We start from the raw sequence: 27,345 nt of genomic DNA, 5'->3' as shown, positions 1-27,345 counted from the left end.
TCCTGACCCAAGACAATAATAATCCTAGAGAGCATATGGTTGATGGTACATCAGACAAAGTGTGGGCTTCAAGTAGTACCGTGGAATCTGCTGTACATTCCGTGGGAACAGCATCAGTTGAGATGAAGAACCCATATTCACCAGTCCATGGAATGCATTTTATGGCCATGAATGATTGCAATGAAGTGAATATTGAGGTGAGTGAATTGAGCTGTTATCCATTGCAATCATAACCAATTCTATTTTGCAAATTAATATTGTAGTGTCTTGAAAGTTTAAGTTTTTTTTTCTTAAGCATGGAGAAGAAGTGCAATAGGTATCAATGGCTCTGGCCTTTCAATCACCTACACTGAAATGGTGAACCATCATATGATAATGTTTATTCCATTGAATGAAGGTAGATGCATGCAATTTAAGCACCCAAAGTCATAATCATTATCTGTTTAATGAAATAATGGATTCCAAAATTATTTTCGAGCAAGACTTACATAACAAAGTTTGACCAAAAAGATTTTTTGCTCTGAATCACTTATTTTGAAATGTTAATAAAATACCATTATTGAATAATGATGTTTAATAATGTGCTTTGAATTAGTTTCCTTGTGAGATAAAGGAAGAGATTGAAGATGAGACCATCGCCAGTAATGCTGTTGACGGTAGTGAGGTGGATGTCCAAGATGACATGATCATTGTCAAAAAAGAAATTGACACTACCAGTGGATGCTCTGTTCCTCTGAAAATTGATACTGGCTCATCAATGCAGGAAGGTGACAGTCATTGGTTGGACAATGAAGATTCAAGCCATTTGGTGAGTGCATCTATTCATTTCAGGAGCATAATTATCAATCTACACTTTAGATCAAATTTTCTTTTCAGATTCAAAGTGGTGTTATCATCGACAAATGTAATGAACATTTCAATTTTCTCAGACTGATAGGGCAAAGATCACTTAATATAAATTTTGTCTCCCAGATTTTGTGTATAGGGTCAAACTTATAACCATAATACCCTCGGTCAATAAGAAGCAGAATGAGTCAGAATTCTTTAAATGCTCTCCCATATATATATACAGGGTGTATTCCAAAAGTAATGCAATCACATTTCCCATGCCATTCCTATTGAATAGAGTGGATTTAAGTCACTGTTGGTAAGTAGGAGGGACTCTAAGCTATGCTTCAAAACCAGTTACAGTGCTCTTCAAGTTGCGGAAACAGCAGGACATCAGTTATTGTGCGCCAACCAGCAATCTGGTTCTACTGTAAATTTGCTGTAAATATCATGCTATTTACTTAATGGTATTAGTGTATATAAACAAGACTACTGCTTTTTGTTGTATAAGATGATTGCAATGGTCTGCATATGCAACTCTATTCAAATGAAAATGACAAAAGCATTGATTTACTGCTCATGATAAAGGTGGTGTATTCAAATAGGTAAATGTAGTGATTTTTGTCAGTTTTTTAAGAAGAGATAAGATATGCCCAGGATTCTATAGCAAATAGATGTGTTAGGATAGATAATGGCTATTATGTAGCATTATATGTATTAGGTTAGTGTGAAAGTTATGGCAGGATTTAATTTTCAGAACAGGAAATAGACAGCTTGTGCAAAGTAATGACTGTTCAGGTAAGTCAGAATTGTGGTGATGCTGGGTGTTTGCTGGGATGACTTAGTTGTTCCTCTCTTTATTATTTTTAGCATCTCTACATAGTAATCATATTATTTGTTCTTTCCCTGAAACACGAATTTATTATTTGTAGCCAGGTATTCGATGCATTGGTTAGGCTGAAAGGTCTTTAATGACAGGAGCACTCTATCTGTCTGTTGCTTGACAGTTTTTTAAGGTTTTTAATCACCTTAACAGAGAAGTGGTCTTCAAAAATTGGTAGTGGGAAGCAGGTTGATTAAGGATGGGATAGATAAGGATCATGATGGTTTTGGTAAAATTGTATTATTTATTTAGAAGAGAGAAAGGGTGATGTTTAATTGACTGACATACTGAGCAGGGAAGAAGTTACAGTAAAGGTTAAGTTCAAAGATTGTTAAATTTTATGGTATTTGGACAAAGAAGTGATGATAAGGTAAGGGCTTTTCAGGCAGTTTGGTTCAAAGAGAGAAGTGTATTGGGTTGAAGGTTTGAGAATTTTAGTATTCGGCAGTTTTTCAGGGTAATCACTTTTTCTGAGACAGTAAAGTAGCTGGTTGGTATATTTTTAATGGAGAGGAGTGTTTTTGTTGAAACAGAAGCTACAGAACGAGTCAGAAGGAGATGAAGGACTTTGCATGTGAACAGAGGCCACAGTTGGAGATAAAGTTATTGTTGATAGTTGGTAAGGTTCATTCAGACTGAGTGAAAATTATTTTTCTATGGGTGAATGTTGATAGCTTGGAAAGTTATATTAGAGTCAGATATAGATGAATTGAATGATTCTGGAAAAGAAGAAGAAGAAAAAGACATGACAGTACAGTGGGGATCAAGATGATGCGGGGGCTAATGTACTGGCTTCCCACCCTGAGGGCGCGGGTTCAAATCCTGGCAGTGTAGAATATTTTTCAGAGGTATCTCAATCCCTATTTAAGGTGCTTTGTGGAGGGAAATTGAGTGAGTATGCATCCATCAGATGGGACGTTAAGCTGCAGACCAATTGGCACCTTTCATAATGAGTTGGCTAATGCCGATGCTGGGTTTCTCTCCACCCTTTAACCTTTCCTATCCATCCCCTATGGTGCAAATGACCTTGGCTGTTGGTTGCCTTCCCTGAATAATACTACTTGATTTCAAAAGCTCTGGGATGGGATGAACTAGAGTAAAATGCAGAAAATAAGAATGGATAGGATAAACAGAAGGCTAATCATTTACCAAGTAGAGGTAGAAGTACTCAGAGATGAAGGGGGACTTAATGTAAAGTATGTCACTGGATTTTGTTTTGTTAGCAGTCCCAAAATATTTATTTGGTACTTATGTCCATCCATAATCTACCTAAATGGTAATTACCTAAACAAAATTACAATGCATATGAAGTTATTACATGTTTGCAAACTATACAGCCTTGTTTGATGGATTCTTATAATCCGTTCGATTGGACAGAGGCCATAGAAATATTATGTCTCAAGGGTCATTTCTGTTCTTCATTTTTTTAAAACAAGGGATTTTAAGAGTTTTTCACCCTGTAGTCATATGTAGTTATTTCTCTTGTGTTTCTCAACAGAACAGAGTGATAACTTTACAGCAAGTCTCTGATTATCTCTGTATTCATTAATCCTATCATCCTAACCAATGCAAGTAAATTATTTGAAGAAAAAATTTTTTTCAAGAGGTATTAGCTAAAATATTATTTATTATAACAATTTAATGTATGCCAGTTAACAATTTTTTCATCTTAATTTTACAAATAACCTGTTATTCAAACATTTTTCATGGATATCCTGAAAATCTGTTATTTTTTTCTTTGATCTTGCAGGATAATTTGGAGGATGCAGAAATAAGTATGCCCTCCGAGGAGGAAGTAAACATTAAGGAAGATTTTGATACTGAAATTCCTCAGATGGAAGTAAGACTGGAATGGGAGGTGTTGCAGGAACAAGGTAATTGGAGCTGAGGACTGTGCTATCACTTCACCTTTGCTACTTTCTAGTGTAATACAACTATTGTTGATTAACCCTTGCAGTACCATTAATGTATTTTGGAAAGACTGAGTTAACTTTATAGAATTTTATTTAAAATATCTGAAAGGCCATTTAAAACAGTATGATAAATTGCAAAAAGGATGATAATATTGTCATCCCTTTTTTGCAATTATTTATAACACATTTAATATTATTTATGAAGCTACTCATACTAGATCTTTTAATAATCTTGCTGTGTTTTCAAGCCATTTCTTTGTTTGCTTGATTATTCTGATTTTAAATTTAATTGCTTAGGACTTATAAATGAAATAACCCAAAGCAACCATTTTCACTTTCAATATCTTATGTTTTTCCCCAAGTAAGATCAAAACTTAGTGTGAAAGGCTGAATTTAGCTCCCTGTAACTTCTTTAGGTTTCTCTGGCTCAAAAGAGCCTTGAAAGGAAAGCACTTGCCACTGAGGAAGGTAAAACCAAAATGGCTAGATAGCTTAATTCAGGTCAGCATTAGTTGATGACATGCTTTGTTCCTCGGATTGAAGCACAGCTGATGTTGCTAAAATGTATACATAGAGTGATGAATTTCTACAGGAAAAGACTAGACATACGATTGTATGCAAATTCATGTACAAGTATGTGATTCAATGTGAACATGCATATCTATAATTATAATTTTACAATAATTAGTATATTCAAACTGGTGAAAACAATTTTTTCATCAGAAGTATTTATTTTTTAATGAGTATATACTTTACCTTATGCTTCAAATCTTTCAGATAAACACCAAAAACAAGTTAATGCAGGGGATGATGCTTCAGCCTCTCAAAGCTATATGTGTGAAACTTGCTACAAGGTATTTGAACAAAAGGACCTTCTCAAAGATCATGTAATGCATAAGCACCTTAAGAAAATGATGCAATTCAGATGTGATGTTTGTTTGGAGGCATTTAAGAGAAAAATTGACCTTGCAAGTCATATCAAATTGGTGCATGCTCTTAAGAAGAAGCACCAATGTGAATTCTGCTCCAAAAACTTTCCATATTTAAGTAAACTCAAAATCCACATGTTGACACATACTCGGAAAAGACCATTTCAATGTGCATTGTGTATAAAAGGTTTCGCTGGAAAGATACATTTAAAGAAGCACATGTTGACACATACTGACAGAAGGGAACACATATGTGAGATCTGTTCTAAAGTATTTACTTGTATTGGTACTTTTAAGAGGCACGTGTTGACACACACTGGTGACAGGCCTTACAAGTGCAGGATATGTCACAATACCTTTACCAGAAATTTTACCTTAAAGACTCACATGTTGACACACACTGGTGACAAGCCACACAAGTGCCAGTTGTGTCTAAAAGCATTTACTGTCAAAAGCCATCTAAAGTCACACATCTTGACACACACTGGCGAAAAGCCTTACAAGTGCAGGATATGTCAAAAAACTTTTACCCATAGTAGTAATCTAAAGACTCACATGTTAACACACACTGGCGAAAAGCCATACAAGTGCAGGTTATGTCAAAAAACTTTTACCCAGAAGTGTCATTTAAAGACTCACATGTTAATACACACTGGTGAAAGGCCATATAAGTGCAGGATATGTCATAATACCTTTACCAAGAATTGTATTCTAAAGACTCACATGTTGACACACACTGATGACAAGCCATACAAGTGCCATTTGTGTCTGAAAACATTTATTGTCAAGAGCCATCTAAAGTCACACATCTTGACACACACTGGCGAAAAGCCTTACAAGTGCAGGATATGTGAAAGAACTTTTACCCAGAGTAGTGGTCTAAAGACTCACATGTTAATACACACTGGTGAAAGGCCTTACAAGTGCAGGATATGTCAAAAAACTTTTACCCAGAAGTGTCATTTAAAGACTCACATGTTGACACATACTGGTGAAAAGCCAAATATGTGATAAAGAATTCACTTTCAACAGTCAGCTTAAGTCTCACATGTTAACACACTAGTGAAAAGCCATTCAAGTGCATCATATGTTCTTAAAGGTTTACTAAGTGTAGTTATTTAACTCTTTGCTGTCCAATATTTATTTCGGAATTCCAACAGTCTGGTCCAAATTATTTTAAGAAAAAAAGAAATAAAACGTCAGATGCTAATGTTGTATATTTTATTGTTCATATTTGCATTTTTTTAATGTGGGTTTCCTCTTTATTATAGTGAAGCACATCAAATGATTTAATTTATTCTTTAAAATCTTTAAGCGTGTTATATCTTTTGAAGCAATTTCCCACATGTAGTCCAGGATTATGGTCACAAGTTTCACATATATAGATTGTCTCCCTTCTTCCACCTGGCACATTTCTTTTCGAACACACAAGACAGTCTTTGTGCTTTCCCTCTGGATTCAGAACAATTATATATAGCTTCCCATTTAGTCTCTGCTCCTTGTCTGAATCGGAAGTTCTTCCTCTCTTGGTTGCAGAATTTCCCTGGCTGAAGTTGCCAACTAGCTCCATCAACAACTGCCTCCTGAATCTTAGGTGACTTATAGGTTTTTATTTTGAATCTTGCAGTTTTCCTGGTAAAGGATATACCCATTTATTATTGATACCTCCATGCCCCAGAAAAACAGCTTTCCCCACCACTTTAGAGTCTTTCAAAGGAAGCAGTAGGAGGAGGTATATTGATCTGCAGTGTCCACTGCGCCCATATTTTTTGTATAGTGCACAACGACACTTGGCTTCTCAACCTCTTGAATCTGACAAGTTCCCTTTGCTTTCCTTGAAACAGCCTCCGAAGATGATGTGCTCCAAGTACTGAGCAAAGAAACAACGCGTTTAACGTCACAATTTGATCCAAATCCTTCCCGAAGCTGCAATCTTCTTCACTAGACAAATCTGCAAACTCGTCATCAACATCACACATATAGTCATCTTCGTCACAACTATCAGCATAAATTTCTTTTCTTATCTCATCTTCATCCATTTTTGAAGCACTAAAAATAAGAAGAGAGCTTGTAAATGAAATCCATAGAAATGAATCACTGGTATAAAAAACAAAGAAAACTGACTTTACTATGCATTATGTGTGCAATATTTGGAACGGAATAATAATACATTCTAATAATTAGGTAATTTTACAAAAGAACTAACCGATAGTTTGCAGAAACCTCCAAAGTTAGTTGAAAAACACTGAAAAATAATGTCAACCATGGCTTAATTGCATCAGCTACGATCGTAAACTATGCAAAATTGAACATCACGTGTTTCATTGCATTCATATCCTTAAAAGGTATTACATCCAAGAAAGACACACGGAAAGGTTTAAGTAAGTCTAAGAAGTACAACCAAATGATACCAGATGGTAGAACCATACTGATAAGGCGTATAAATGCCGCACGCAGCTCTGTTGAGCCTGACTCGACGTTGGACCAGATACTTACGCTGAGACTGTCGAGTACGACTCGACGTTGGACCGCAAAGGGTTAATATCCGCTTCCTTATTAAAGGATAATGAAACATCTCTATCTTCCAATGGGTCCTGAGAAATGTCAAAATGACAGTCTTCTTTTATATCTACTTCCTTATTAAAGGATAATGAAACATCTCTATCTTCCAATGGGTCCTGGAAGAAAAACATTACAGATAGAGTGAGATCTCATTTCAGAGAGAGATGTGTTTTCATAGAACAATAATGAGTAATGGAAGTATTAATATTCTCCTAACAACTTTTGCAAAAAGAAAAATAGGAACAATTCCCCATTGGTCAAAAAATATTAGGAGGAATGAAAGGATAACAAACAACCAAGTGCAACCATCAAGATAAAAGAGGGTTTTCAAGAAAATAAAAAGGATAGTTTTATTCCAAAGAAACTGAAGGAGATGCCGCAATAGTAACTTTAAACAGAGTCATCTGCTAATTTGCATTTCAATGCAACAATTTCAGATTGTAGCGGCATATCCCCCAGTGTGTCTCCCCAATTTGTCAATGTATTAACACCATAAGTGTTTAAAGTTGGCTTTAACCTTGTGGGATGTGGCATGTTGTGCACAAATATCAATGCTTGTGACATTGTATGCACGATAATTCAAAACAACATCTTGTTCCTTGAAAAGCCCATAAATTTCAGAGTTTAAGAGGATGCCTCAGTAGCTTAAGTGGCTAAAGAACTCTACCGGATATTGAGGGATCTGGGTTCAAATTCCAATCAATGCAAATGATTTTTACACTCTGAAATTGTTGCAAGGAAAGTTTTACCTTAAAATGGCTAGATTTAATATGCAGATGGTTAATTGTGTACACATTATTATACATACACACACAACATTATATATAGACACTCACCAAATTCTTTGCTTCTACATTACTGCACCAATGATTTTCACTTTCCTGAATTCATGCAACCATTGGCAGTTCTACATCCATTCTGGAGCAAAAGAGCATCCACTAAAAGTCTCAGCCCCTTCTTTTACAATAAACAAGTCATCTTTGTCATTCATGGCACTACTGCCAACAGTGTCAAATGCGAATGCATCCTTATCCAAGTCTTTCTGATTCTCAGTGGGCAAATAATGGAAAGCATAAACAGGTTATAATATCATAATCGCAGATGATTAACATTTACAAATAAGAGCATCAGGACAATACATCTTTCCAGCTAAGCAAATACTAGAAACAGCAGTAAAAAATGTAATCACTTTAAGCTAATTTGGTAATTTACTTTGTGAAACAACATTTGTTTTGACTGCATTGCATAATAGCTCAACTCTTTAACCTTGATCAATACTTTGTTGTATTTATTAGTGGCAATCCAATTCTTCCAAGTGCTCACGAAATAATTGACATCTCTATCAATTATTTCTGTTCAAGGCGAATGATATGAGATGCTACAGCACTACTGAATGTAAACAATTTGCATGACATACCACAAACCATATCCTCTCCTAGCCTCTTTGCAGCATTGCTCAGGACATCTTTGTCATTGCTCAGGACATCACCCTCTTCATTATAAACCATTAACACTGCAATCAATGGGAACCTCCATTTGGCAGTTAATGTTATAGTTCACCCAACTTTAACCCCTACATGTCATTATGTGAAATTCAGCCATTACAAGTATATCAATAATTAGGAGTAGATAAATTCAATCCCTGTGCCACCAATGATTTTTCAGGATTACATCTGGTAACAAAATAAGATTGAAAATGCTGAAGTCCTTGATATAGAGTGACCATAGCAGTGTGTGTACAAATCCAATTGAAGTCTCCCAGTTGGCGATTCAATATCTATCACCTGCCTACCACACCTCAATCTACCATTTATATTTCTTCTTAATCCCATGTAAATAGCAAAGAAACCTCCTGCCTTGATAACATTTAATAAACCTTTAGTATGAGGGTATGTTATTGATGGACATATAACACCACCGAATATGCAAAATTAAATATCAGGATGGCAAAATTATGAAATGAAAAAGTAAATATAAACCTAATCAACATCGACCTAGCAAAAGATAGAATACCATTGGTAGAAGTACACAGAACTGACAGACTTGATTATTGATCAGGTCTTAATGCCTCGGAGGAATCATAAGGAGGAATAAATTGACATAATACACCATCAAATTCGTTGTATTCGTTGTTGATATAGTTCAATTTAATAAATACAACTGACCGCTTCTCTATTGGTTATCAAGTCCTTCGCCGTAAAATTGCACCCCTTTCTATGCGATCATAAAAAACAGACAAACACTCGCCACATCGACGCTTAAATAGCCGGTATTCAGTCAGTAACTCCATGCAGAAAGAACACACCAACCAGGAATGAATTTCATCCTGCACAACCTGATTAAATATTTCATAAACAGATATTCACCAAATAACGCACAAAATCTTCTGGACTTTCACCGTTATTTTACAAAAGAGTATACGCGACATACAAACGAACTTCTATCTCATATTAGATTTTTTACACACATTACATTCTAAGCAATGAACACAGACAACTAAGCTTACTTTGAAATCTATTAAATCTTCTATAGTCTTTTGCAGCATGATTTGTAATTTACTATTCTTGCCGAAAACATTGATCAACAGTCCACGACTGTTTAAACACAATCTACACACTTCAAATTCGACTTTATCGCACATTATGAAAGTTTTAAGACTACTCCGAATGATTTACTTTGCAATCTTACCCAAACTAATTCTGCAATTTGTCACAGTTTACTTGAAATAGAACTAAACTTTATTAAATACAGCCGAAAACTCAAATTAAACAACTAAACAGCTGGACACTTGCATTCCGTTCTTCATCTGTCACACTCTTCAATGGAATTGAGTGATATGGAAAAAAGAATATTAATCCGATCAGTTATATGTCTTGGTATTTCAATGTAATCTAGTAATTAAGGGCAGGAAAAATAATTCCGTTTTATATAATTTTATTAGTTAGTGAAGAATGACCGGCATTCTTTGGTATTATATACAAATCGAAAAAACTAAAAAGGTCTAATATGTTCCGATCATTCATTTGAAAGACCTGGATCAAAAGATTCAGATACGTTTTGCTGATGATTGCTAAATGTAAGAATAACCCAGTATTTATACATGCGAAAGTTATTGTGCGTTGTAGACATATAGTGTATTAAAAATATTACAAGTACCATGTAACCGTCTCTTCATTCTGTTCCTTCCTGAATAAACATCAAAATAAATCTTCGACCCGTAGGAACGGGACTTTGACGAACTGAATCTTTGTCTGACGATCTGAATCTATGTCAAGTTAACATTGAACGTTGTTTGTCATGGTTAATCAGATAATTAAGATCTCAAAATAATCTTAAGGTAATTTTAAGTGTCAACGTTTCGTGATACGTCTAATAATTCCCAAATATGTTCATATGTTCTGACCCAGATTCAGATCGACTCTACTCGTATCATTGCTTTGATTTACAAGAAATACCGCAGAAATAAATTGAACAGATGAAGAACCAAACGCAAGTGCCCAGCTGGGAAGTTTTTTTTGTTTACTAAGGTTTTTTATCAATTTTGAACAGTAATTCAAGTAAATTGGGAACGATGTTATCATATATTTACCGTAAGGTTCTTCAGTAAATCCGTGTCCGATACCTGTGACACTCCATCCTGCTCAAATCTATTTAGAAAAACACCTATTCCGCCTTTTATTCACTCTCTTACTGAATGACGTTATTCACCGGGTGGGATTCGTCAACTTGTGTAATGTGAGGAATTGTGATCCTCTTCCTCCAAAGAGTCGGTCATTTTTATCGACCCTTTGGCTCTTGCACATGAACTGCTGTGTTGAAGAAAAAAGAAGAAAAATGAAATGCCAATCTCAAGTTGTCGAAGCATTTCTGATGTTGTATTGTGTGAATAATCGAACTATTTCACGTAATTTTTGACTGATGTTTATATATTTAACGTTATATTGTCCGGTCAATCATCCGACGTAATCTAAAACGTTCATAATGTGTGATAAAATTGATTTTGTGGTATGCAGATTGTGTTTAAACAGTGGTGGGGTTCTGATAAACATTTTCGACAAGAATAATAAATCGGAATTTATGTTGGAAAAAACTAGAGGATTTGATAAATGTAAAAGTAAGTGAATTGTTTGTGTGATGTCCTTTCTAAAATATTTTTGTAAGATCTTCGTTGTACTTAAAAGCAATTAGTTCATGGCATACCTAAGGTATTGGGGAAAACTATAGTGATTAGTAGACAAGAGAAGATTTCAGCATTATAATGTCAAAATATTCTTTTGGTGTATTTTATCAGGTTGTGGAGGATGCAAATTATCCCTGGTTGATTTGTTCGACCTGCATGAAGAAGCTTACGGAATTCCGGCTATTTAAGAATCGATGTGCAGAGTGTCTGTTTGTGTACTACAATCGTATCCAAAAGGGGTTCAATCCTGTGACGGAAGACTGGTTAACTAATCGACAACAGGTCAGTTGCATCCATTTATTTGAAAGATGTAACAAAATCATATCTTGCCCCAAATGAATATATTTCGTTGCATCTGTGTGTATTTATATGCTGTACAATTCATTTCCGTATCTCATAATGCCTGTGATTGATAACTTTGTTATCAATCACAGGCATTATCATTTGTGGCAAAATTGTGCACTATTTGAGTATGTGCGCTTGGAAAAGTAATTTTGTTTCAATTACTGTTCATTTCACTACTCCCAAACCGACATATGCAAAGGCATCCTATCTTTTATTTCAATGATCTTGCATCTTCAATGACCATGTTCCCGCACTGTTCATAACTGCGCTCCATGTCAAAGTAAATGCGATCATTTTTTTGAACATCCTTTCATTACGCCCTTTCATATCTATGTATAAAATAATTCAAATGATTCAAGAACCATTCTTTTTTGACATTTTTACACTACCGAACAGTGGGATTGGGTTCGATTCCCTTATACTTCTTAATGGGGTCCACAGTAATAGGTGAATTTAACATAATGCCATTAAGTAATTAGTATTTGGTGAATGCTACCATCACCTATCAAATTGACCTTCTGTGTTGATCACTGTTTTTATTTATAAGGAGTTGAGTGATGTCCTGACCCAAGACAATAATAATCCTAGAGAGCATATGGTTGATGGTACATCAGACAAAGTGTGGGCTTCAAGTAGTACCGTGGAATCTGCTGTACATTCCGTGGGAACAGCATCAGTTGAGATGAAGAACCCATATTCACCAGTCCATGGAATGCATTTTATGGCCATGAATGATTGCAATGAAGTGAATATTGAGGTGAGTGAATTGAGCTGTTATCCATTGCAATCATAACCAATTCTATTTTGCAAATTAATATTGTAGTGTCTTGAAAGTTTAAGTTTTTTTTTCTTAAGCATGGAGAAGAAGTGCAATAGGTATCAATGGCTCTGGCCTTTCAATCACCTACACTGAAATGGTGAACCATCATATGATAATGTTTATTCCATTGAATGAAGGTAGATGCATGCAATTTAAGCACCTTAAGTCATAATCATTATCTGTTTAATGAAATAATGGATTCCAAAATTATTTTCGAGCAAGACTTACATAACAAAGTTTGACCAAAAAGATTTTTTGCTCTGAATCACTTATTTTGAAATGTTAATAAAATACCATTATTGAATAATGATGTTTAATAATGTGCTTTGAATTAGTTTCCTGGTGAGATCAAGAAAGAGATTGAAGATGAGACCATCGCCAGTAATGCTGTTGACGGTAGTGAGGTGGATGTCCAAGATGACATGATCATTGTCAAAGAAGAAATTGACATTACCAGTGGATGCTCTGTTCCTCTGAAAATTGATACTGGCTCATCAATGCAGGAAGGTGACAGTCATTGGTTGGACAATGAAGATTCAAGCCATTTGGTGAGTGCATCTATTCATTTCAGGAGCATAATTATCAATCTACACTTTAGATCAAATTTTCTTTTCAGATTCAAAGTGGTGTTATCTTCGACAAATGTAATGAACACTTCAATTTTCTCAGACTGATTGGGCAAAGATCACGTAATATAAATTTTGTCTCCCAGATTTTTTGTATAGGGTCAAACTTATAACCATAATACCCTCGGTCAATAAGAAGCAGAATGAGTCTGCTTTAAATGCTCTCCCATATATACAGGGTGTATTCCAAAAGTAATGCAATCACATTTCCCATGCCATTCCTATTGAATAGAGTGGATTTAAGTCACTGTTGGTAAGTAGGAGGGACTCTAAGCTATGCTTCAAAACCAGTTACAGTGCTCTTCAAGTTGCGGAAACAGCAGGACATCAGTTATTGTTCGCCAACCAGAAATCTGGTTCTACTGTAAATTTGCTGTAAATATCAGGCTATTTACTTAATGGTATTAGTGTATATAAACAAGACTACTGCTTTTTGTTGTATAAGATGATTGCAATGGTCTGCATATGCAACTCTATTCAAATGAAAATGACAAAAGCATTGATTTACTGCTCATGATAAAGGTGGTGTATTCAAATAGGTAAATGTAGTGATTTTTGTCAGTTTTTTAAGAAGAGATAAGATATGCCCAGGATTCTATAGCAAATAGATGTGTTAGGATAGATAATGGCTATTATGTAGCATGACATGTATTAGGTTAGTGTGAAAGTTATGGCAGGATTTAATTTTCAGAACAGGTAATAGGCAGCTTGTGCAAAGTAATGACTGTTCAGGTAAGTCAGAATTGTGGTGATGCTCGGTGTTTGCTGGGATGACTTAGTTGTTCCCTTCTTTATTATTTTTAGCATCTCTACATGGTAATCATATTATTTGTTCTTTCCCTGAAACATGAATTTATTATTTGTAGCCAGGTATTCGATGCATTGGTTAGGCTGAAAGGCCTTTAATGACAGGAGCACTCTATCTGTCTGTTGCTTGACAGTTTTTTAAGGTTTTTAATCACCTTAACAGAGAAGTGGTAAACAAAAGATTGGTTGTGGGAAGCAGGTTGATTAAGGATGGGATAAATAAGGATCATGATGGTTTTGGTAAAATTGTATTATTTATGTTGAAGAGGGAAAGGGTTTTGTTTAATTGTCTGACATACTGAGCAGGGCAGAAGTTACAGTAAAGGCTAAGTTCAAAGATTGTTTAATTATTTGGTATTTGGACAAAGAAGTGATGATACAGTGAGGGCTTTTCAGGCAGTTTGGTTCAAAGAGAGAAGTGTATTGGGTTGAAGGTTTGAGAATTTTACTATTCAGCAGTATTTGAGGGTATCCACTTTTTCTGTGACAGTGAAGTAGCTGGTCTGTGTATTTTTATCAGGGGAGAAGCGTTCTTGTAGAAACAGAAGCCACAGACAGAATGAGAAGGGGATGAAAGATTTTGTATATGATGGGAGGCCACAGTTGAAATCAATTCATTGTTGATAGTTGGTAAGTTTCGTTCAGACTGAGTTAAAATTATTTTTTAACATGTGAATGTTGATAGCAGGGAAAGTTATACTAGAGTCAGATATAGATGAATTGAAAGATACTGGAAAAGAAGAAGAAAAAGACATGACAGTGGGGTTTGAGTGTTTCTTTGATGAGAGAACTTATGTTCAATTTTACCTATAAATAGATTGGCATGTGCAGGGGATATTGGCATATGCATTCACTGCATTTTATAATGACCCTTTAAAAATTGAGGTCTTGCAATATTTTTCTAACCTTAATGGTAATGGTGTTACCCTGCATGAGCTTCCCGGCACTTCTCCTATCCTTTCACAAAGGTCAAGTCACAGTCTGTAACATCAGAAAAGATTCAACTGTAGACCAATGGGTGATTGAGTTAGTTTTGCAAGGGTTAAGGCATCTTCGAATACTCAAGCAAGTGAGTGATTCGTGGGCTCGTAAGCCTTAATAGAGCATGATTGCTTGAGACTAACAAGGATCGATGGTGCTTAATATATCCAAGCCAGAGAATTTGTAATTATTTTGTTTTTATTATTATTATATTACTTGTGACTTATGGGCCACTGGTGCAGAGAAAATCTCTCGTAAGCCCTGATCTAATGTGAGTGCTTGAGACAAGCAAGGATCACTGCAATATAGTACATCCAAGCTAAAGAGGAGGTAATAATTTTTCATTTTTTATAATTTTTAATTTCATTTCATTATATGTCATTAGTGAGTACATGCGACAAGCAATGATCAATGCTGATTAATACATTCATGCTAGAGAGTTTGTAATTATTTTGCCTTTATAATTATATTACATATGACTGATTAGCCACTGGTGCAGAGGGAACCTCTTTTAAGCCCTGATTGAATGTGATTGCTAGAAAGTACATGCTTAATTTTCAGTCTGCCATTTAATTGTTCTACCCATTTATGGTATCGAATTATTTCAATTATTTTTAGTTTTTTTTTTATTTCTTATTGGTTATATTCAGTTATTTGTATATTTTTAGAGATTTACTGCTTATATCCTCTCTAATTTCTCTCATCTATCCTTTGCCCAGTTATAAGAGTACGGCTGGTATTGACTCTTCACATTATTTTCAGAGATTATTGGTTTTCTGAATTTTTGGTAGCTTATAAAATAAGGGTTCTCAGGATTATGCAAGTATATGGTAAGTTTACAGAAGATGAGAAATATTTAAGTACTATTCAGCAAGTTAAATCATTATCAGAAAGTAAGAATGAAAGATCTATTCAAACAATCAGAGATAAATTCAGCATGATTATGGCTGACATAGAAAAGATCCAAGAGAATTGAAAGGAATTATGTGACAAACCATTTGTTACAGAACTTAGGCCAACATGGTAGCACAGTAAAAAAACTTGACTTAGATAAAGACATTTGGAAAGAATATAAAAAGAACTGAATGGATAAGACCTAAGTTATCCAAGGTTATGCATGAAAAAGTAAGCTTACAGTGAGGAAGATAGCTTAGGTCCAGGCATATCCGATGTTGGCATAGAAGTGGCTTTAAAGCGGATTAATTTAAATAAGATGGAATGGATAGACAATGTTTGCAGAATTACCTAAAGGTTTTGGAAACTATGAGAGAAAAAGTAAATGGACTGATTAATAGTGGGTGTGAGGATGGAATCTGGCCAGAAAAAGTTTTTTGATAAATTTTAGTTCCTTTCCAAATAAGGTATAGTTCACATTCACATGTGAATGCTACGGAACAATAAGTGTGAAATACTGTACATCTACAGTGGTCTTCTTGGGATTATCAACAAAAGGATAGAATCGAGCAAATAATTACTTAGGGGATTTTTTTCATGAGCAATCAGCTAAAATATTTATTATGTTGCGTACAAGTTATCAATTTTTTTATCTTCAAAAAAACCATGTTTAACAAATATATTTTTCATGATTTCCTGAAGATCTGTAACATTTTTTCTTTAATCTTGCAGGATCCTTCGGAATATGCAGAAATAAATATACCCCCTGAAGAAGAAGTTGATATTAAGGAAGATTGTGATGCTGATAATCCTCAGGTGGAAGTAAGACTGGGAGGAAAGATGTTGCAGGAACAAGGTAAGGAGAGCTAAGGACTGTGCTGACACTTCACTTTTTCTACTGTCTGGTGTAATATAACCATTGGAGATTAACTCTTGCAGTACTACTAAGGTTTTTTGGAAAACTGGGTTAATTTTTTAAAATTGTTTTTAAAATAACAGAAAGGCCATTTAAAATAGTTTGATAATTTGCAAAAAAAAATGTTAATATTATCATTGCTTTTAGAATTATTTATAAATGTATATTATATTATTTATTTAGCGACTCAGACTAGATCTTTTATTAATCTTGCTGTATTTTAAGCCTTTTCTTTTGTTTTGATTGAATATTTTTATTTTAGATTTTATCAGTTAAGAATGATACCTGAAATAACCCAACACAACCATTCCCCATTTCAATATCTGGTTTTCAACTTTCACCAAAGCATTTGTGAGAAATATTAAGCTTTTTAAAAAATTAACATGCATAATTTCATTATGTATTTATAAAGTCTACACAATGGATTTGATGAAACATTAAGATTGGATGAAGACTCTCCATCTCAGGATGTCCTCCTACAGGTTTTTTTTTCTGACAACAGTTTTGCCTGTGTTTCAATGAGCATCTTCATGGCAAAGTTACCTGATCTGGTTTACTTAAACCTGAAGTTGCTCATTGAAACACAGGCTAAACTGTTGTCATAGAAATAACCTGCATGGTGATATCCTGAGAATGAGAAGTCTTTAATCTGAATGCCACAAAAATCTATGATCCTAAGATGTGAGTTAGTTTAGTGACTTTTAATTTTACCCTAAGGTCCTCATGGGCTATTTTGGTATGGCAAAATAGACAATTTGCTTTAGTAACTTGATTAAATTTTGCCAAAAGTTGATATTTTTTATTTTAGCCAATCAAAGTATATACAAGTCATTCAATGAAATTAAATCAAAAGTAAGGAAAATTGGTTTTTTGAAATAATTTAATTTCAGAAGGTCATTACATTGCACTGCCTCACCATTGATCTTGTCAATAAGTTATCAAGATAAGCTAAGACATATACAAGATACCTTTAATGCTGCAAAAATTTGGTGTGAAAATGTGATTAATTAGTTTTTTTTAATGCAACTAAAAATAATTTTAATTAAATATCTTCTGAAAAATACATAAAGAGTTAATTATAATTCATCATAATAAGTTGCAAAAATAATTTGCCACTAAGTAATTCATTATATTTTAGCTAAGAAAGATGTGCAATTTATGTTCCCAACACAATTATTGAATAGTTCAAATCATCTGGAAACCCTAAGATATGTATGATAATTAAAACTAATTAATTGCCCAACTTAATGTTAACTGCTTCATACTCACATTTTCTTAGTCTAAATCTTATTTTTTTCTTAATTATGTCATATCCATTGTTATTGATTTATTTTCTTTATTATATTAAATGCAGCAATATGAAATTTCCCTGATTTTAAACATTCTATTCTCAGAGAAAAATATATCATTCTTTAAATGATATATTTCCTTTCCTGTGTGCTATGAAATACTTCAGAAATGTTCTTCTTGATCTTTCTTGAAGTCCTTGTATAAAAAATAACGGTTTTAATATCAGGGTAACACTAAGTAAACCCATGTGGAACAGTGATGTGAGACAATTATGACCCCTTTTATTAGCTATTTTCCTTTACTGGTTGTTTATTTGCAATAAAAAACCTGAGTTCATTTTACTTCAAGGCCAGGCTATATTCCTTTTTTGCTCAGCAATATCAGTTTAAATCTTATCAATAAAATATTACCAGGGTAAATAACCTAGTTTTTATCTCTCATTTATTGGGGAGATATTGAAGATATTGTGAGTGACTCATAGTACATACTTTATGTACTTAGAAAGGATAAGGTGCTTCTTGATTAAGCATGATGGATGAAATAAGCAATTGACGTAACAACAGAAAGGGTAAAATTTTGAGATACACAAACGAGGACCCAAAGGTAACAGAAATTGGGATGCAGTAGTCAATAAGAGCTGTTTCAGTGGAACAATTTTTTTTCATTTTGGCAGAAAACATGATGATGGACTATTCAGAGTAAAATACAGCAGTATAATTTTATTTCGTGTTGGATGAAATACCAGTGCAACCATTAGTAATGCTCAAGACTTGTTATGCCAATCTCTTCTAAGGAAACCCAGAGTCTATGAATGATTTATACTTTTGAGAACCAATGCAATTCAAAAGACCAACCCAATTCAGGCTACCCTTCAACATCAGTAGCTGATGAAAATATTGACAAAATCAATACACTCTTTGGTGAAGATCATCACAGAACCATTGATCAACTCTGTAAAATGTCTGGAATTTCCTTGCATTTCTTTTTGGTGGATTTTTTCTGAAGATTTGCATATGAAAAGAAAGATTTTCATACCTTATTGCGGCCATATTGGGCTTATACCCTTCTCTTTATGATGCAGTTTTTGAAAAATAATAGCATGACATCATTTCTCCACTTCCCCTACCCTGAGAAAAGCATATTGACTCTGACGAAGGTAAAACAAAATGTGCTAGAAGGCATAATTCCGAATGATCTGAGGCTTTCCTGGCAAATACTGTGGATGAAGGCTTCTCGGGTTTTGCACCAGGTCAGGTTGGGTAGCACCAACATTTCGACACCTAACTTTGCCATCGTCTTCAGGGTGAATTGACATTACCACGAATGTGCCCAGTATTTGTTTGCTGTTGAGTCTGCCCACTCGTGATTGCTTAAGATGCTTGTTCTTTCGATTCCGTGATCTTTTTGAGTACAGGTTTCAATGCATTACTAATCTGGAATCCATTGTCTCAAGTTACCAGGTTCTTGTTCAATCTTATGTGGACTCCTTTATTGACAATCCGGTCCCAGTATCCATTGGCCGGACAAAGGACCTTTATCTTGGAGAATTCTATTCTATGTTCCAATTCGATGCAATGTTCTTCCACCGCCAATTTCTTGGGGTAGCAGAGTTGGATATTTCTCTTGTGTTCAATGAGTTGCTTTTCCACTGTTCTCCCAGTTTCCCCAATGTATGATCTCCCACACTCGCAGGGTATTTTGTAAACTCCAGCTCTTTTTAGATTCCGGTCATCCTTCACAGTGGATACAAAGGATTTCAACTTGCTCTGAGGTTTATGTATTGTCTCCACCTTATGTTTCTTAAGGATCCTGCCAATCTTTTTCAATATGGTGCACACAAACGGGATGCAGGCTCTGGCAATCACAAGATAGCGGACTCCACGCTAAACCTATAAATACTGGGCACAATCCCGGCAATGTCACTTCACCCTGAAGACAATGGTGAAATTAGCTGTCAAAATGTTGGTGCTACCCAACCTGACCTGGTGCGAAACCAGAGAAGCCCTTATACACAGGCATAATTAAGGTCAGCTTTAGTTAATGACAGATGCTTTGTTCCTAGGATTTCAGCACAGCTGAAGTTACTAACATACATACAATGACTTTTTACAGGAAATGATGTGTACATGAATACCTATAATAATTTATTTACATTAATACGTTTATCCAAACTGTTTTAAATAATTCTTTAATTGCAGGAATATATTATTAAATGAATATCAACCTTACCTTATCCTTCAAATGTTTCAGATGATTACCAAAAACAAGATAATGCAGGAGAAATTGCTTCAGCCACTCAACCGAATGTGGATAAAATTTGCAACAAGGTATTTGAACAAAAGGACCTTCTCAAAGATCATGTAATGCATGTGCACCATAACAAGGTGATGCAATTCAAATGTGATGTTTGTTTGGAGGTATTTAAGAGAAAAGAACACCTTAAAAGTCATATCAAATTGGTGCATGCTCTTAAGAAGAAGCACCAATGTGAATTCTGCTCCAAAAACTTTCCATATTTAAGTAAACTCAAAATCCACATGTCAACACATACTGGGGAAAGGCCATTCCAATGTGCATTGTGTTTAAAAGGTTTTGCTGGAAAGATACATTTACAGAGGCACATGTTGACACACACTGGAGAAAAGCCACACAGGTGTGAAATATGTAGCAAAGGATTTGCTCTTAATAGTAGCTTAAAGAGGCACATGTTGACGCATACTGATGGAAAGAAATACAAATGTGATGTATGTTTAAAAGCATTTGCTTATAAATGTTTTCTAAAGGATCACATATTGAAACATACTGATCAAAGGCCACACAAGTGCAACATCTGTTCAAAAGCATTCACTCAGAGAAGTCATCTGAAGTCACACATGATTACACACTGGTGAAAAGCCACACAAGTGTGTCATTTGTTTTAAAGCTTTTGCTCTGACTCATCATCTAAAGAGTCACATGAAGACACACACTGATGAAAGGCCTCACAAGTGCAATGTCTGTTCAAAAGCATTCATTCAGCGATGTCATCTAATCTCACACATGAAGACACACTCTGCAAAATTATCATAAAAATGTAAGATCCAAGAGCTTATTTCACTCTAAGGAAAGGATTGTAAAACTTTAATTTCAACTTTGTAACAAAGTGACATTATTATCCTTTTTTATGTAATTTCTCTAATTAAAAAATTATTGATAAAGTGACAAATCTCAGCATAATTATGTATATCATGATAACAATAATTAACTGTCTTAGTGCGGTGGGGATCTCAGGGGTACTAGTGAGAAATGCGAAGGGTAATTTGAGAAAATGTATCACCTTAGAAAAAAAACCATTATGAAGTTATTTGTTAAGATACCCATATGCAGTGTTTTTATTTCAAAATATAATATTGTATTTAATAATGATGTAATATATTTACATCATCTGAAAAATTAATGTAATTACGACAGCATCATGAATTTGAAGAATATTTTTTTAGCAATTATATTTTGATTTGTAGACACAAAACGAATGTTTTTTTAAAACATTTTTCATTTACAGTACGATATTAAAACATAATAAAGAATCAAAAAGACATGCAGAAAATATTATAACTAAATAAAGAAAAAACCAGTGAATTGCGAATTTTTTTGTCAGCCTCTGCATAGTTCGATTTTGTTGAAAAGGATGATATCACTGAGTCAAATTGGGACTTTTCCCCTTTCCATCCATCATGTATATCCAAACTCCAAAGTTCACCCTCCACTCAGCCACACAGAATCTAGAGGCAATTCCCATCAATATCCAATTGATTAAATTGGATATAAAAGATGCCTTTTGGCAGATACCCAACAGCACCGCCATTTTTAGGGGGTTTATCACCAGGGAACCGATTACATTTGGATGAGACTCCCAATTCGTCTTACATTTGCACCCGCCATTATGCAATGGAAGGTGCAGGCAATTAGAAGTGAACTGTAGGAGAAACTCCAGGTAGTCATGATAGCATATCTGGATGATTGGCTAATCCTGTTGCGTAGTGACCAAACAACATTGGTGAAACAAATACTTCAGTTCATAAAGTGGACCTAGGAATATTGCTTGATCTTGAAAAGAGCTTGTTAAAGCCATCAGTGAGAATAAAATATCAGGAGGTTCATATAGACACTACATTAATGTTGCCCAGCTTGACAAAGTACGTGTTAAAGTGGATCAGATACATTATTGATGTGGTCCAGGGAATCCAACAAAAGGATATATCCTAGGCAGCGGCATATATTGCCTGGATAACCTACAATTTGAAACTCCACCCTATTCTTAGTCCAGGACACAGTAAGGGGTGACATCATGTTGCTGGAGTGCCTATGGGATGACAATTAATGGCAGGGATCCAGAGTGTATTCCAATTATAAGTACATTTTAGATGTGTTCAGTGACGCCACCCCATTCCAGGTGGCATGGATGATCCCGATGTTTTAAACTACCGAAATATGGGCCATAGAGCATTAGAGACCACTTATGGAGACAGAGACATTATTGGCCTTATTTGCAGCCCATAATAAAATCAGCATTGCGGACCCCGATACAAATGTAATAATTTATCACAATAATCAAGCTGTAATTGCATCCCTGACTAGGGGAAAAGGTTGTTATACTTATGTGTCATGATATGTTTTATCCACTTATGAGCTTAATAAAAGAATGGTCACAGAATGTGACCTGGAGGTACATTCCCTGGTATATAATCCAGGTGATTATCCTTCTTGGACTATCCTGCCTCCCTATGCTCACGTTGCCTCAGATTAGGGAGTCAGGTGGATATATAGGTGGGACAAGTTCTGAGTTAGTTGGTTGGTCAAAAAGGGTCAGAGAGGAAGAGTGCCTTCAGATCATGTCCACTCATGTATACCTCTGGTCAACCTCTGCCATTCACCTGCCCTGTCTTATCCTTAAAAGGTACCAGATGTCCCCCTTGAAAACTATTTTTGGAATGAGAAGAAAATTTGACTCTCTTCCATTTTTAATACCTTGCAATAGGTGAATTTCACATAATTCAGGGTATGGCTTAATATTTGTTAACTCTCATTGACTACAAAATCAACCTTTCCTGTTGGTGGTTTGTAAGGAGCAGAGTTATATCCTAAGCCAATGCAACAAAGGTTTGGAAGGGCCAGGAGGGGACATGGTTTATTTTGCTTCATGCAAAATATGGATGTTGAGTAGTGCCACGGTATTTATTAATCATATGCATCAAATAACAGCATTTGAGATAAATGACAGTTATACAGTAGCCACATGAAGATATGGCATGGTCAATATTAATGACAACAAAGTGAAGATTTAGTTGAAAGAATACAACAATTATGTATTGCAGTCTTAACAAATATTATTTCCCAAAGTTAATTATTTAAGTCTCTGATATTAATAAGGTTTTCTACTGCTGCTCATTTTTCAATTATCTCTAAAGGTTTGTCCGTGTGATATTCTTTTTTTGAAATTTTTATCATCTGCCATTTTTAAATTACCATTTTTGTCTGCCATTTTTATATTGACTTAGTTTACTGGTAAGGTTTAAAAAAGATTGCTGAAAATGCAACTGCCAGTGATGCTGAAGAGAATAAGGCTGTGAATGTCTGGAATGATATGATCCTTGTCAATGAGGAGGTTGACACTTGTAGCAGTTGCTTTGCTGCTCCAGAAAAGGATGTAGAATTGCCAATCAAATCAATGCAAAGTGACAGGTCCAGCAATGATAAAGCAGAGAATTTGGTGAGTGTTTATATTCATGTTGCTTGCATAGATAGCAATCTGTGCTTTGAAATCAGTATTGTTCAGTTGAACCGCTATTTGAATTTTAATTATTTTCCCTCTTAAGATGAATTTTCACTTTCTATTTTTTTATCCTATCACCTCACTTGAGTTATTGTGACCATTAATGACTAAAGTTTATACACCTCTGTTTGCAGTAGTGGTTAGGAGAATGTAAAGAATTCTATCAGTCATTATAACAATGGAATTATAAAACTATCTTTGCCACAGTAATGCTTTTCTTTGATCTTGCAAGATCATTCAAAAAATGGAGAATTCTACTTGTCTGTATATTAAGAATTAGAAATTAAGGATGAGTATGTTATTAAGATTCCTTGGGATGAAGGATGCCTGGGAAAAGAATTAGTTGCTGAAACAAGATAAGATGGTCTCACCACTGTTATGGGTATACTTTTTCATCAGGAACAGCCTTTTGACCTCCCTCAGTGTCTCCTTTTTAATTATTATAAACCATCAGTTGAGATGTACGAAGTATATGTAAAATCAAAATGCAAATTACTAGTTTCAGTTGGGAATTTATAAATGCGATTTTAATATCTTTGGCTAGCATTTTATTCACTTTTTTAGGGTTCTTTTTGGTAAAAAGGCAGTTTCTTTGTTAGATATTAGTCTGCAAACCATGACATTTTGTTGTTGCTTTGGGCTAAACCATTGGATTGACAAGAACTCTGACGTCATCATTTTTTCCTTCTTAAGATGTTTTGCAGCGTTTTCTTCTCCATCTACCAATTGCAAATACTTGTTTGTTTTCCTTTCTGTCCACTTTACCTTCTAAAAACCCACATTTCAAAAATTTTTCAATGATTATATTTCTGAGCGACATGAAATCAAAGCTAAATTATCCAGTCACTAAAATTATTAAAAGCCTGTTATGTCATGAGGTTCACTGCTTGAAGTGCCAGCAATGCCCTGCCTTCTATATTGTACAATATACCACAACCCTTAATATTAGAATCAATAATTACATCTTGACTCACTCTAGAATTTTTCTCATTGGGATACTTCCAATCCTTAAAAAAGCTCCAGAACACTTCAATTCCTTTGATGAATGCTATAAAAAACCATAAACACAGTAATCAACCCTAAGGTTGGTTTAGTATGTGACGAGGTTTAGAGATCACACAGTACTAAGCCCTATACAGCATGTGAAGATTCACACATCAGGGTAGGGAGGCCAGTTGCTTCCCCTTTGCAAGTTATGGTTTCCAAGGGAGACCTGGTACCCAAACAATCATTTTAGCTTAAGTGGAGCTGCGGGTGCCCAGAGTGCCTTGCCTGGAAATCGAACCTTGGACCCTCTGGTCAGCAGTCCAATGCTCTACCCATTGGACTTTCACGACCCACAATAAATACTATAATATCTCCATTTTAATATCCCTCTCATCCTTAGACCCTAAATTTAAACTTAAAATAACAGAGCTGACTCCTTGATTTTTCAAATAGCCAGCTGTTAATGTTAGTTATTAATTGACTCAATCTTAACTTCTGATCAACTTCTATCTGCAGAATGAATTATTGCGACTTTGGAAGGCACATATAATTGTAAATAGATATTAAGTAAATACCTATTCATGAGTATATGGCCACCATTGAACATTCAATTCCTTCTGGGACATATACTGCCTTGGGAGAAAACTTATGGAAGACATTAGAATGCAGATAATTGACTGATACCTGGGCTCATGTCTGTTTGAATAACTTTGCCTAACTACTCTTGAAATCATTAAATTGATATTAAAAATGTATTCATTAATTTTAATTTACCTGTCATTTTTAATCAAAAGTTCTCTTTGATTTCGTGAAATAATGTCTTTACTGTGTAATTATTTTACCCAACAGCAAACAAATATATGGTTATTCATTGAATAAATATTTGATGGATAATAAGTCTATTTTTATTAATATATCCTAGGAGAAGTCATGTTAAATTCATATGTGAGGATAATTGTATTAAACTGTACTGTTTGCTTCCATAGCAAGTGTTTTCAACTTACTTCCAAAGTTGTAGCAGATGTGTCATCAAGCTTGTTTTTAGAGAGGAACTCTTACAACCTAAATGATCAGTAAGAAAAATGTGTCATTTGAGTTTGTTTTCATTATGTATTATTTTAAATATTCTTATCTCAGTACCTTTTTTTTCTTCGATAAATTTATTTCTTTGAAAGTGGGAAATGTCCTTCCTTTTCCTTTTTCCTGTTTTTAGATTGCATCCTCAATCATTTATTAGAAATGAAGGGTGAAATTGCATGACCACTGGAAGAAAATGGTAGAATATTGACAGAAATTGGAGACTTTGAACAGTGCCCTTGCACGCAATACAGCTTTGAAAGCCCGAGTCGAGGACCTGGAGGCTCAACTCCAGAGGAAGTTGGCCACAGAAAGGAAACTAGAAGAGAGAGTGAAGTATTTGTCTGAGAATTAAGAAAAGGAATGCCATCAGAATGAGCAGCTTGTCCTGGAAAATGAAGAATTGAAGTGGAAGATTAATGAGATCAGTAAGCTAATTACATCTTACTCTGGGCAGTTGGACATGTCATCTCCCATGACTGGCTCTATGATGGCTTCCTCCAGTCCCAGCAGTGATCCTCATGATATTTCCACCATGGTAATTGTGCTTGGAAGTTCTAGTTAATCACCCAACTTCATGTTTCTAAGGTTTTTACCTTAATTATCACCAAACTCCTCATTTTCTGACATGAGGACAATGAAGAAGAGGAAGAGACAAAGGTGAGGAGAGATAAGGAAGACAAAGATGATTAAGATGAAGCAATGTGAGCATCAAACTGACACCCATCACTCCAAAGGTCAATACCCTGATGAAGAAGAATGAGTCTATTTCGTGGCTTGTAAGGAAGGAAGAGGTCATCCTTGCCTTCAGCCTCTCATTGTAAATACAGGCTGAGGCCATCCACCTTCCCCTGCACTCAACCTCCTCCCTCAATCTCCTCCCGGAGCTGACTTCCCTGGCCAAATCTCTCTCCTCTACCTTGCCCACATCCTCCGACCCCAACAGCAGCATGTTCCACAAAGGGATCCTACCTTTATCCCCGACAGAAGCCACCCCAAGATGGGCCTCCAACACCATCCTCCTTGCCAAGAAGACTGAACCCAAGAGGGATAAGTTGGTTGGTCATAAGATGGTCTACACCTTGACCCAATTCACTGGACACTGCTACCTGGTGACCATGTCAGGGGGGTCGCATCATTACTTCCATAAGCACCAGTTGAGGTCCATGCCTTGCCCATCCAACTAAACCATCTGCTCTGCCAGGTACACCCTCCATATCTACATACTGAGTTGCTTGATGTGGAAGAGGCCTCTGCTGCAGCTAGTGCCTGCCTGGCCAAGCTTAAGGCCTTTAGGGGTACCAGGGTGCCAGTTCCCCCCAATGTGCCTGCCCAGGAGGAAGTGCCCCAGCCAAGGAAGGTGGCTGACAGGGGTCAAGTGGGACAGATGGAAGAAGGTCAGGATAGGGACATGGGCTGCTGTCACCTCTCTGAGGAGGATCCAGTGGCCCTGCTGTCCAAAGCACCCATGTGCTCAGAGAACAGGAGCTGTTAG

At 35.4% G+C, this 27,345-nt stretch overlaps 1 protein-coding gene across 1 annotated transcript; it reads left to right on the top strand.

Annotated features, from left to right (window-relative positions):
• LOC139699961 (uncharacterized) lies at positions 1–27,345 on the top strand. The gene is made up of 12 exons (XM_071598354.1): positions 1–197; positions 596–808; positions 3,462–3,585; positions 4,402–4,511; positions 12,188–12,397; positions 12,796–13,008; positions 16,501–16,624; positions 20,225–20,301; positions 23,535–23,660; positions 26,308–26,388; positions 26,681–26,908; positions 27,055–27,345. Exons 1-12 carry the CDS (start codon positions 36–38, stop codon positions 27,343–27,345), a joined length of 1,959 nt encoding a protein of 652 aa, XP_071454455.1. The 5' UTR covers positions 1–35.

This window comes from Hetaerina americana, unplaced genomic scaffold, assembly GCF_022747635.1.
Source record: "Hetaerina americana unplaced genomic scaffold, ioHetAmer1.1.p SCAF_99, whole genome shotgun sequence".
In the NCBI taxonomy this organism is placed as follows: Eukaryota; Metazoa; Arthropoda; class Insecta; order Odonata; family Calopterygidae; genus Hetaerina; species Hetaerina americana.
Note: the sequence above shows the minus strand (reverse complement) of the source record. Positions and strands in the feature narration are given on the sequence as shown.

What these genes read in the sequence shown, in the direction of transcription:
- LOC139699961 (XM_071598354.1), top strand. Translation starts at nt 36, where the DNA reads ATGGTTGATGGTACATCAGACAAAGTGTGGGCTTCAAGTAGTACCGTG. An exon ending in GCAATGAAGTGAATATTGAG is followed by an intron (nt 198 to 595) that starts GTGAGTGAATTG and finishes GCTTTGAATTAG; the next exon opens with TTTCCTTGTGAGATAAAGGA. An exon ending in CTCATGATATTTCCACCATG is followed by an intron (nt 26,389 to 26,680) that starts GTAATTGTGCTT and finishes TTGTAAATACAG; the next exon opens with GCTGAGGCCATCCACCTTCC.